Source organism: Arabidopsis thaliana, assembly GCF_000001735.4.
Source record: "Arabidopsis thaliana chromosome 1 sequence".
Lineage (NCBI taxonomy): Eukaryota > Viridiplantae > Streptophyta > Magnoliopsida > Brassicales > Brassicaceae > Arabidopsis > Arabidopsis thaliana.
The window spans coordinates 4,328,859-4,341,535 of record NC_003070.9 but is presented as its reverse complement, the minus strand read 5'-3'; the positions used below and the strand labels follow the sequence as shown (position 1 = coordinate 4,341,535).

The 12,677-nt window shown below is 35.4% G+C and overlaps 1 protein-coding gene, 1 long non-coding RNA gene and 2 pseudogenes across 5 annotated transcripts; 2 read left to right on the top strand and 2 right to left on the bottom strand.

The window, feature by feature from the left end:
• The first annotated feature begins 2,212 nt into the window (after positions 1-2,212).
• AT1G04967 lies at positions 2,213-2,594 on the top strand. Its single transcript, NR_138810.1, has one exon. It is a non-coding gene; the product is annotated as an other RNA (long non-coding RNA).
• A 984-nt stretch (positions 2,595-3,578) lies between these two features.
• AT1G12730 (GPI transamidase subunit PIG-U) lies at positions 3,579-7,037 on the bottom strand. Of its 2 annotated transcripts, none has more exons than NM_101143.4 (14): positions 6,690-7,037; positions 6,535-6,582; positions 6,379-6,439; positions 6,243-6,275; positions 5,974-6,098; positions 5,643-5,777; positions 5,448-5,524; positions 5,100-5,356; positions 4,902-4,958; positions 4,643-4,814; positions 4,480-4,537; positions 4,302-4,387; positions 4,163-4,219; positions 3,579-4,013 (listed from the first exon to the last, which is right to left on the bottom strand). In NM_101143.4, the coding sequence occupies exons 1-14, from the start codon at positions 6,859-6,861 to the stop codon at positions 3,927-3,929; spliced, it is 1,425 nt and encodes a 474-aa protein (NP_563912.1). In that variant the 5' UTR covers positions 6,862-7,037; the 3' UTR covers positions 3,579-3,926. The 2 variants fall into 2 exon arrangements, with proteins under 2 accessions (NP_563912.1, NP_973813.1); NM_202084.2 differs by having other exon boundaries at positions 3,634-4,013; positions 5,974-6,078; positions 6,690-6,952.
• A 465-nt stretch (positions 7,038-7,502) lies between these two features.
• AT1G12725 lies at positions 7,503-8,153 on the top strand (annotated as a pseudogene; the record flags this gene model as incomplete). Its single annotated transcript has 3 exons — positions 7,503-7,667; positions 7,731-8,028; positions 8,110-8,153.
• A 162-nt stretch (positions 8,154-8,315) lies between these two features.
• On the bottom strand, positions 8,316-10,474 carry AT1G12720 (annotated as a pseudogene; the record flags this gene model as incomplete). The annotated part of the gene is made up of 1 exon: positions 8,316-10,474.
• Positions 10,475-12,677: the final 2,203 nt, after the last annotated feature.

Genomic DNA, 12,677 nt, shown 5'->3' with positions numbered 1-12,677 from the left:
AGATCCTGTTATCAACCACCGATTCTGCAAGTTCTCTTGTCCAGATTATAATTAACCTGAGAGTTGAATCATACTATTTATCATTATTATCTTCTTCTTTTTTGGCTTAATTGTGAGACGTATAACATCAGACGGCTCTTGGGACCCATTAGGTTAAACCAATCACATGACAATATGTGTTTTAGCCATTGAGCCACGGGCTCAGGATTTATGCAACAAACCATGCAATTCTACTTTTTTTACCCACAAAAACTCAACTAGGTAGGTTACTGTAAATATACTTATCCGTTAATATCTATGATCACCTTTCTCTCAATATTCCATTAGCTAAAGCAATTTGAGTGCTACATAATTGGTGACAAAAAGTGGTTCCTTCATCAGTAATCCTGGGTCAAAAAAGACAACTTTAAAGTTTCGACCTAGAAACTACTATATACACAGGGTTTAGACAAAACGTAACATTATTAGCATTGCTAGCAAAATCCAACATGGTATTTTAGGATTAGGGTTGGATTGGTATGTGTTTGTGTGTGATTGGCAGGTTTCTTACTGGGTGGAGAAAAATCCAAAATGGTATAACCTCGTTAGGGTTTTAGTGAAATTAATATTAAAAAAAACTTGAAAACATAATTAATAGATAGACTCATTAGAGTATTGAGATGTGATTGCTAGGGGGATGTACCAAGATAGAGACAACTCAATAGGCTAGCTATTGTTTTTGTTTAATTTTCCTTATTATGTTGTGCTTAATATCTTGTCAAAAAAAATTAGTCGTATTAAGATTTAATATTTGCATTGGAATATTAATAATTTAATATTATCTAGCTACTTGCTCAAATTGATTCTATTTGGCTTGTTTTGCAATCTTTTTATACATATAATTTTTTTTTTTTCATGACGAAAAAAAGTTTTCTTCTGTTATTATAGTTTTGGAAATTTTGAAATTTTGAATTTGATGGCAAGAGCCGACAAAAAAAAAGAATTGGATGGCAAGAAATTTTGACGATTTGAGTATTTATAAACTACTTTCAGTTTATAATTTAAGTTAAAATTAAAGAGTACGAAAATTAATTATTGGTCGGAGCTGTTCCCTGGTAAGAACTGTATTTGCTTAGAGTGCACTTGGGTCCTACATGTTCTGCTCTATAACGTGGCATAAAGTTATTGGCTTTGAAAGTTGACCACGTGATACTCGTATTGCAAAAATGTTATCCTTCTTGTAATTTTTGCTGTAATTTATTTGTTTGTTTTTCCTACAAATAATTATGAATTTACGTTTACAAATTTGAAAAGGTATTGTAAACGTAAAGAGTATATTCAAAAAGTCACTTAATTCTTATTATACTTTCATATATAATAAGCCTTGAATATATTTTGTTCTACACATTTATATCGATTTAGCCATTCACATGAATCGACCAACAAATCAACATTTTGTTTTGATCAAACCGTTGTTGACGACAGTGTTAACATTTCCAAGCTTCAATTTTTCTAGGGTTAAGACTTAAGATACCATATGCATATTGTCCTCTATATCTAACAAAATACAGAAATAAATGTACATCATCAATGGACAAATTGAAAACAAAAAAAATGGAAGGTAAGTCCCAGTGTAGGTGCTCTGCATCAAATATACATATATTTTGATGTCTTTTAGAAATTTATTTTTGTCGATGAACTATTACGGATACTGGATATATAAATAGTACATAGGAAAAAAAAAATTAAAAAAAAAACTTATTTAGATAAATCGAAAGAAGACTTTATGATCAAAGACGATTGAAGCTACACGAGGATTCGAGAGAATTGTGGAGAAAGTTCGTTAATCTTGTCTGTGCCGTACGCATGAGGCAAGCCCTTTGGCCCTTTCATATTAGTTTTTTTTTTAGTGTTTAAACTTTTAACCTTCAAACGAATTACACAGCATGTAACACAAAATAAAGAACCAAAGTAAGAATGATTATCTTCACTCTGATATAATCGAATGTGACGAACCAAATGATTTGATTAATTATTAATTTAATTATAAGCTTATTTTAATATCACCTCCTTTGTTATGAATGTGACAAACCAAGGGAAGGGTAAAATTCACCTTTGCGGACAAACTTGACGACAATTTTTTTGTTGGATCGACTAATTAAAGTAGACCATAAATCTAACCCCATGAAGAGAATATGCAAAGGAAAAGAGCTAAACGGCCTTAACCGCAAGCCGGAGACGCTCCTAGTGGCTACGTCAATTAAAGACGGTTAATGAAAATGTGAAAGGGCAAAAGATATATATACTATGTTTGATATATTTAACCTAAGAAAAAATCATTTTTAGGTTAAAGGAAATACAAAAAGACAGATTTGGTCGTACGTGTCTGCTTGTCTCCATAGACCATAGGGTTTGACCTTTCACAAAAGTAAAACGCCAGCCGTGGGGGGAGTCACATATCGAACCATTGTCCTACTTCTACATCTCATTTTATAGCTTTTTTTGTTTTGTTTTTTGACTTACGTAATGTTAATCCTTCGTTTGTATTTAACCATTTCAAAGCCACGTTACTTAGCAGTTAACACGAGTGTTCTATAGGATTTGTCGGGTTTCCGCTAGCTATTTTATTCGGGATAAATTTTGAGCCATACAAATTAGTATAAAATTTTATACTAACGATGCATGCTATTAATTAAGATAGTCAAAATATTAGTTTTTTAAACCACACATAAAAATTGAATAACAGGTCTGATGAGTGATGACCAAAAATAATTTCTAACCTATCACTACGGACTAAACGGTAGGGTATTTAAATTAACCATAAAAATATAAATTAATTACTTAATGAGTTAGATAAATATTCTGGAGTTATTATATAACTATGAAGAACGACAGTCGATATTTGTTTAAATGATTCAAAGTGAATTTGGTTGTACTGTTTCGTAAGCAATTTCGCTGTTACTTAATACAAGTCAACGAAGATTCTATGATATTCTTATAATATTAACATATAGACAATCCATCATAATTAGAAGAAAAATAAAGGATTTCCCGTGGAATGTGTATATATGAGTATTATATACTTCGGAAAACACAACATGTCTAAGATATATCGCATTATGTACATTATAATTTATAAGTGAAATTGTTCAAAAACGCTCACGATGTCAATTAGTGTTTCTTAAAGAATAAAAATATTAGCAACTCGCGAAGAAAATTGTGAGCGAAGTAAAAAATAATTGGCATTGCGGTAAGCAATGACCAAAAAACTTCGTCATATTTCATAAATCAGGAGCCTAGGGAAACATGAATATCATTTGATTATTAATGCACATATATACACACAACCTATACGTATAAATTTGCATGGCATCGATTGTATTTTATACTATTAAGTATGAGATTGGTTTAAAGTTTAAACTTTATATATATACATAAAAAAATTGATGCTCATAACTCCAAAAGTGTTGATTTGTTTTGTTCGCACTTCAAAACCACGTGATTTTGCACTTGTCATAAAGGTCCACCCAACTTTAATCACCCTTTGCATCTAACAAAATAATATTCTCTGTAGCTCTATAATTATATTTTCTATTCCATTTCATGTAAAACAATCTTCATTGCAAAAACTGAAAAAGTTATGAACATCATGAAATACATTTAACACAATAAACTACTTAACCAAGAAATCGTAACTAAGTGGTCGCGACGTAAAAAAAATTGTCGTCTCATTTGGTTTGGATGTCCGAGTTTGAGGTCTTGTTTAAACTGTGCAACTACAATCACTGGCAAATGTGACACTTTACCACTAAACCAATCGACTCCTAATACATGTTGTTCAACGCTTTTTGGCTTCTGCGTTTGGCCTAAGAAGACCACTAATTTTGCCACAAAAGTTTATAGTTAGAGACTCTTAACACCGAATATTAAAAAATGACTGTAATGGCTCAGTTCTTAGTCATTTCTGCAGTAGCTTTCTTCAGCGCCTGGTCGTGGTTGAGCATTGCGTTTACACTCTTCTCCACAAACATAAACTGAAATAAATACAGTCAAAATCTTAAACCCGTAAACAACGAACCAAACTACTAAGATAAGACCCTTAAAAGCTAAATAACAAGCCTTTTGGTTGATATTTCACGACTCAATGAGGTCGAAAATAGATCCAAGGTTTTAGGCTTTTAACCTGAAAGCACGCATAGCCCATAGCATTTCCGAAGTAGAAGTTTGCATTTCCAGTTCCCTGTAAATCCAAAAATATCAAATGGGTTCTGGTTTCTTTTAAGTTTTATTGTGATTGAATGGAGTTGAGTTTGAAGCTTTACCCTCCATATCCAGAAATTGTGCATCACAGGGCTGAGAAGCGAAAATCCGATATATCCACAGAAGATAAAGAACGAGTACTCCATGTCTAACGTTTACACAGAAGCCCAGTTAGATGTGAAAAGTTCATGACGGTTCAAGATCATACTGAAAGAGATGAGATGGAATTTGTTTCACTACCTGTTAATTCATTGACAAACAATGCCCATAAACTCAAGTATAAAGCTGCATCTCCAACCTAGTGATGAGAGTAAGGAATACGTTCAAGATTTAAGATTCTATGAACAGAAAGCTTTTTCAAGAAAGATACAATATTGTTTCATAGTGAAGTTAAATTACTTACTGAAGGATAAGATTTAAGAATCGAAGTGAAGGCTAAATAAGCGAAAGCAAGGAAGCAGGGTCGATGTTTTAACCGGAACATTAAAGATGGTATCGAAGTAAGGAGAATATATAAGTTGAAAATTATCAGGAGATAATTTCTGGAAAACTCGAAGGCTTCTGCGAAGAAGTACCTGAGAAATGAGATAGAAAAGGCGGATGAATATGTGAAGATATACAGAAACTAGCATAGCTCAATAAAGATTTGAACTTAGACTTACCAAAAGACACCAATGTTTGGTGACAGATCTTCGATTCTGAGAATGAAACCATAAGTCCTACAATAGGAGACATAAGCACAAAAATGTTCAACATTAATACTGAAATTGTAATAATAATATAATTATACATACTCCTGTATATGACAACGGATATTCAGGTTATGACAAATAAATTGAGATTTCACAGATAAGTGGTACCTTTTGAACATCTCCTCAAGCCCACCATATTGTTTCAATGATAAGCTGCATAAAACCAACACATAGCTCGACCAAACCAATACCCAAAATACGAAATGCAAGACTGTTCTCCATGAGAAAGGAAGTTGTGTAGTCGGAGTCAACTTTTCTTGTTTAGAAACATCAGAGGTTGATCCAGTCTCAACCCCTCCATGTCTTGTCTGAAGGAACTTTTTTATAGGAGGGGCATCTAAACCATATCCCAACAGAAAGATCAACTGAAGGAAACATAAGAGCAATTAGAATCTGACTCCCCTGAAAAACTTTGAGATACATTAAAAATGAAAATGGAATTGAGATTATGCATACTGGAAACACTAAAGGTGCTGAATAAAGAGACAAATGTGTGGCCATGATTAACCCAAATGCAGCCAGAGGAACTCGTCCTGCAAGGGTAGAAGACAGTTGTTGAGAAGAAGAACGACAGGGATGAGCGTACTACAAACCGAAAGCAGGTTTTTCATTTAAGATAGATACAAAGAACACTTTCCAACAACTGCTTACGAGTAACTGCTCCATAAAGAGACACAATGACAGCCAAATTTTCTATTGGAGAAGTAGATAAGCCAACACAAGAAAGTATTGTGAAAGGATTCCACAGATACACAAGAGCAGCAATATCTCCACAAGGAAGGATCCCTGAGGGAAACAGAAAAAAGGAGAGATCAGCAATACCCTTCTGATCAAAAAATAGAAATATGATTTTGTACAAATTGTCACAGAGTTAAACTTCAACAAAAATATACAAGGAATCAGACTAAACATCGATTCCCAAAAATATTGTAATCCATATGTTATACTACTAAGTTCTCATAGTCGAATAACTTAAGTGTACCTCTATCCTGCGATGACCTAAGAACACCAAGTGGCCTCAAATTCATTCTATAAGACTTCTGGAGCTTCTGACCAATAGCTCGAAGAAGCAGTGCACTAAGTAAATCTGCAATAACAAAAACCAAACTGTATCCAGAAGATTGTTGGTATCATCCGCATGACTACAAAGCTCTTGATCACTAATTCCAAAAAAAATCACAAAGTTACTTACAACTCTTGATCACTTATACAATTTCTTAATCTAACTTATACATGTATAATCATAAATACCTGCACAAATGATGACTCGATTGCCCTTCGATCCTGCAACAACAAACTTGTCACTTTGGCTCAAATTATACAATGCGAGAACCCTAAGAAACTAAGCTCAAGAACTGAACTTTGAATAGATTAACATTCACTCTACCTCTGAACTGTGAGAGGACCGAGAATGGAGAGTAGCAATGGAGAGCCATGATACATTGATCCTGACCAGAAGAAGAAACAAGTACACCACGATTTTAACTTGCACAATAGTGGAATTTCAAATTCTCATATGTAGATAGACGAATCAATCACAAACCTGCGTATGGCGACAGTGATGACTGCTTCAACCAGTAACCTTCAGCAACTGAAAACATTCAAAAACAAACGCAGAATCGTAAGCGGAATCGAGATTATGGAATAGAGATTGTATGAGAGAGCGAGGAGGATGAGAGAGAGAGAGAGAGGCGGTACGGCGGCGAAGGCTGGTGTGAGGGGTGGAGACCTCCGGACGGGAAGATAGGTTGATATTTGCCGGGGAAAAGATCAGGAATAATCGGAAAATCGTAGAAGCCAAAGTCCAAATCCAGAACATGTAAGGCTTCTCCTCAGCCATTACTCCGTCGTCTTTCTTCTCCTCCTTCATTCTTCTTCTTCTCCGGCGAGCTAGTCGTAACAGTGAATACCACGGCGTTATTAAACCGTGATATAAGAGATTTCAAACGAACCAAATAATATATTTGGTAAACTAATCGGAAGAATACTTTTGTTCAATGTATGATTTAGCCTAATTAAATTAGTTTGTGTATGAATTAGCCAAGCTTATCATTTGTGTGTGAATTAGCGAAACTTGTCATTTCTGTATCCTAAAATAGATTGTTGGGCTATGAATGGGTACGGGCTTAGGGCCCGTAACTAATAAATATGAAGGGAAAAATGTCGTTAAATCCCCCAACTTTCAAAAAATGGCCAATCAATATGTCAATTTAGATGGAAGCTATTTAAAACATCAACTTACAATTGACTAACAAATAAAACATGAACTTTGCGTTGACGAGGCCACATTATACGCGTCGTTAAGTCGATTAACAGACCCAATAAACGACGTTTTCTCCCGTTAGTATCTCTCTGTTAGTCAAGAAACGGTGACGTTTATAGGTTAATAGAAACCCGATTGTTTGTCAAAAAACCCCAAATCCAATACTTTAAATCCCTAATTCCCTAATTCTCTTCTTCTTCTCCAAATTCTCTGCTTTTTCTCCAAATTCTCCATCAAAAGCTGAAGAAATGAGCTGCAAATCTGGAAATTCTTATCCTAGTATTCTAGACGGAGGTTGTTGGGGACGTGGCTTAGCTTCGAAGTGTCACTGTGGTTTGGAGGTCGTCATCTATACTTCAGCTTCAAAGTCGAATCCTGGAAGGCCATTCTTTCGGTGTCCAACGAAACAAGATGTAAGTTGAATTGAGTTTGTGTCTTTTTGGTTTGGTTGGTAATTGATTTCCGATTGAAAACAGGATCATTTGTTTAAATGGGTTGAATATGGCGTGTACGAAGAGGTTGTAGAGGCTTTACCAAAAATCTCCAGCATTGACAGTGAGATAATGAAGGCCAAATGTGAGGTTGCAATCGAGATTGAGCAGTTGAAGACTATGATAAAAGAAGTAAAGGAAGAAGCTATGTGTAGCGAAAGGGAAATCAAGAATTGGAAACGGATGATCAAATGTTGCTTGGTGTGTCTTGGTTTTATTGTCATTGTGATTGTGGTTGGTATGATAATGTTCGGTAATACCAAAGAACAAAAGCTTGTTCTTGGTTACTAGTGCAACGTTTTGTTCTTTGTCTTTGTGTTTGTATTTTACTATCGTAATGAAAATGAGTGTGATGTTTTTCTAGATCATGTGTTTGCATACAAGAAGAACCAAACAACAAAAACATAGGTTATCTTCTTCAAAGTTTAACAAGAAGCAAACAACAAGAGAAGTGCTTAAGTTCAAACAACCAAAAAACCCTGAGGCAAAGCTTAAGTTTTTGACAAAAAAAAACGCAAATGTCACAGAAATACTACAATTAGAGCTGAGATGAACAATTAAACCATGATTCTAACCCAGCAAGTCTTTGTTCTTGGGCTTGCGCTTGTGGTTGAGATTGTGCTTGTGCTTCTGATCTAACATGAGCTCTTGATCTTTGTCTTTGTGATGCCCTTTGTCTCTGCGGTCCATGAGCTCTTGATCCTTGTGACCCATGTCCTTGTGATCCATGACCAGAAGCTGCTTGTTCTTGTGATCCATGTCTTTGTGAACCATGTCCTTGTGATCCATGACCCGAAGCTGCTTGTTCTTGTGATCCATGACCTGAAACTGCTTGTTCTTGATAAGATTGTGCTCCTTGTGGTTCCTAATTCAATGAAGCCTTGATGAGAATCTGAAACGTACATAATTCAATGAAGCTCTTGTTGAGAATCTGAAACGTAAAAGAAGTGTAACCTGATTTAGACTTGGTCGACCTCTTGGTCTCGGTGGTGGTAACAGGACAGTAGCATTCTTACATGAGCTCTTGTTGTGCCCTTCTTGCTTACAATTAGAGCATGTCATTATTCGATTAGCCCGTGACATCTTGTTCTTGTTTGAAGAAGAGGCTGTTTCATATCTTCCTTTCTTTCTAGCATAGTTACTTTGTCTTCCAGGATTGCCTCTTCTCCAAGGTGGCGGTAAGACAGGCAACCTACTCATTCTAGGCCACAATGGCATTCCTTGGACAGGCCTAATACCATCTCTGTATGTCTCTCTCCATCTTACCTTTGTGTAGTAGTCACTAACATAGTCTTCAACCTTTTCTTTTCTGCCTATTATCACACATGGTGTATGAACACATGGGATTCCAACCATCTCCCATTTCCTGCAACCACAAGTCTTTTTATCCATATCAACAAAGTATCCAACATCATTCACATATATCTCATGCAAATTGTTTCTCGCCAAATGTCTTTCGCAACCTGCAGAACCAGCAATCATTTTTTCAATCTCAGCATGAGCTCTCGGAGTAAATCTTGACTTTAACCTCTCAGCTATGATAAACCTCTTTGCAGTTCTGACCATGCATTGCCTCCGGATGTCTTCTAGCATATCCAATAACGGCTTTCTTCTGGCTTGTCTAATAGTCCTATTAAAAGACTCACTCAAATTGTTTAGGTTGTCATTACAGCAGGTACCTATTCGAAAGAAGGCTCTGACCAGGTCATAGGACTAGTAAGCTGCAGAGATGCATAAGCCTGAGGATTGTAGCTCTTTAGATTCGCCATATGAGTGTTGAACTCTTCTATGGTGTAACTGCGGGATATCTTCCAAAACAAACGTTGTAGCTCCATATCATGGCTGTCCCTCTTCCAATTATCCATTATGTGCTTAGAACATTGGCGATGCTCCGCTTGTGGCAGTACATTATGGATTGCTTTGACAAGACCCTGAAAAATCACAGAAATATGAATCCATCATTAAAAGCTGAAACTAAACCAAGAATAAAAGCTGAAAGTGATCCATGAATAAAAGCTGAAACTAAACAAAGCATGAATAAAGCTGAAACTAAAGCATGAATAAAGCTGAAACTAAAGCATGAATAAAAGCTGAAACTAAACAAAGAATACAAACTGAAGCATAAACACGAATAAAGCTTAAACTAAAGCTTGATTGCTTACCGATTGCTTATCTGAAATTAAAGCTAGATTCACCATTTCACAAAGCCCTAAACTTTCAGACAGTTTCTTCAAAAACCAGTCCCAGTTATCATCGTTTTCTATTTCTACCACTGCCCAAGCTAGAGGAACAATCCTATTATCACCATCTCTTCCAACTGCAGCAAGAAGATGACCTTTTATGTCCCATTTCAAAAACGCTCCATCTATGCCTATGACTGGTCTACAATGTTGTTTCCATGAAACCTTTTGAGAATTAAAACATATATACAAGCGAAAAAACCTCTGCTTGCTTCCAATAAACGTTCTCGCAGTTGTCTCGATGTCAAAGTCACTGTTTGGGTTCCGATTTAATACCTCTGCTTGATAGTCCCATATCCTTGAAAAATGGGTATCATGACTAGCATTTCTTGCCTTTAGAACTTTGGTTTTCGCCTTAGCACACTGATCTGGAGTTACTTCCAATTTGTACTCTCTCTTTATCTCAGCAACCATCTCATATTTTGTCATCTTTGGATTAACTCTCAGCCTTTCCTCAAACAAAGCTGCAATGGTAGACCGCTTCAACATTTTTGTATAACCGGACCTCACACATATATGCTCGTTGAAGTAAATTCTTATTTGCATCTTATGCTTCTTCTTCTCATATGAACATAAGACTCTCCACGGACAATTAACACCTAGCTCATTTACATAGCAACACTTAGCAGCAACCATTAATGATTCAGACCTATAGAAATTGATGTTATACCTTGTCTTCAAAGAGTACATCAATACTGCACGCTTGAAGTCATCCGGAGAGTTGAAAGTTTTCTCTATAGCTAGCAAAACCTCTGGATCGTCTTCATCTCCACAAACTGCCTCTTCTCCGACTCTAACAACCTCATCTTCGTCGTCAGATGACAAAGGGTCTGGGATCTTTTCGTCATCCCAGATATCATCTCCGGTGTCGGAATCAGAACCAGCTTCTTCATCTGCTCTATAAGCCTCGGGAAAATCATCTGCAATGTTGAGGTTAGCATCTTCTTCAACAACGTTATCTTCGTTGCCTTCACCAGCTACTGCATCATCAACAACATCACAATCGTCATCACCATACACGGCGCAATCATCTTCCAAATCCGGTTCGGGATCAATTTCAAGCTCGGGATCAATTTCAGGCTCATCATCTTCTACGACTCTGACTCTACTTCCTGTCCGACGACGTCCAGAAACTCTTCTGTTATCAACAGCAGCTGCCTCTACTCCTCCATCTCCTCCACCTGACTCTGAAATGACTTCCGCCGGTGGAGCAACTACAGGTACAGAACTCTCTAACTCGTCGTCTTCCATTGGTGACCCAATCGTCGATATGATGCCGTTGAGTCTAACTAATGGCATCCACTAACACTCGTCGATAATTTAGGGTTTTTGATTTGGGGAAGAACAAAAGCAATTTGGGGAAGAATGAATTTGATTTGATTTGGGAATTTCTTCTCGACAAAGCCCTAATTGGGTTTCTATTAACCTCTAAACGTCACCGTTTCTTGACTAACAGAGAGATACTAACGGGAGAAAACGTCGTTTATTGGGTCTGTTAATCGACTTAACGACGCGTATAATGTGGCCTCGTCAACGCAAAGTTCATGTTTTATTTGTTAGTCAACTGTAAGTTGATGTTTTAAATGGCTTCCATCTAAGTTGACGTATTGATTGGCCATTTTTTGAAAGTTGGGGGATTTAACTACATTTTTTCCTAAATATGAATATGATTCGTTAATTTGTATCAAATTAGTCTATTTAGAAATTGTAGGTATATTAATTTATGGCTGTTTATCTAGTGGCTAATATATTTATTTGAGATTGAGAATTCGTTAGCTACCTAAGAAATTCATTTTCCTAAAAGTAATATAAACACAAGTCTTGAGATATATCATCTACATCTACTATATATTTGATCGAACTACCACCAATTTTATTAATATATTTCTTTTTTCGTTTTATCATATGTATGGTTGTGTTATGCGTCGTCCTCTACCCACGTAAAAAACAAATGTTATATTTTTCCTGACATTAATCTGATAGGAGGAAACAAATATTAAGGTTCTTATCTAACAAGAAGAGGACAGCTATGAAATGATGTTGGATATTTTCGTATTCGTTATATGCATGAGTGGATAATCTTTCTTTCTTTTTTTCGTCAAAATATCTGCAAAATATCTGAGAAGCATAATGGACATTTCTTTATTTTGTTTGCGTCACAAGATTCAACAATTGTTTATCAACTTGGAACGTGAATATCATCAATTTTGCAAGATGAAGATACCAAAATTTTAAGTTATCATACATACGATGGCAATGGTATGGTCGAACCATATATATATATATATATATATATATATATATATATATATATATATATATAGATAGATAGATGAGAACTGAAAACTGATTAGATTACAAATATATACTTTGTTCGGATCTCTTGAAGCATATATAATTATATACGGTACTACTATTCAAATGTTGATAAAAGTTACTTTGTAGTTTAGTATTAGCTATCGCCACAATGTTATAATTTCTATTCAAATTTAACAATATCACTAGGTGTATCGTATAGATAACAATAATACAATAATTTAAGTAGCTGTCTAAGATTTCCAGAGAATTCAATTATGAACCATACAACATAATATAATACTAATACACCAAAAAACTTATACTATTAGTATATTACAAATACAAATCCACAATGATCGTGTAAATATGGGGAAAACGTTATTAAAATGAGAAT

Excerpts from the sequence above, each read along its gene's own strand:
- AT1G12730 (NM_101143.4), bottom strand. The coding sequence starts at position 6,861 with ATGAAGGAGGAGAAGAAAGACGACGGAGTAATGGCTGAGGAGAAGCCT. Across the intron at positions 5,525-5,642 it reads TCTTTATGGAGCAGTTACTC|GACGAGTTCCTCTGGCTGCA; the intron begins GTAAGCAGTTGT and ends CTACCCTTGCAG. Across the intron at positions 4,014-4,162 it reads TGGGCTATGCGTGCTTTCAG|TTTATGTTTGTGGAGAAGAG; the intron begins GTTAAAAGCCTA and ends TATTTATTTCAG.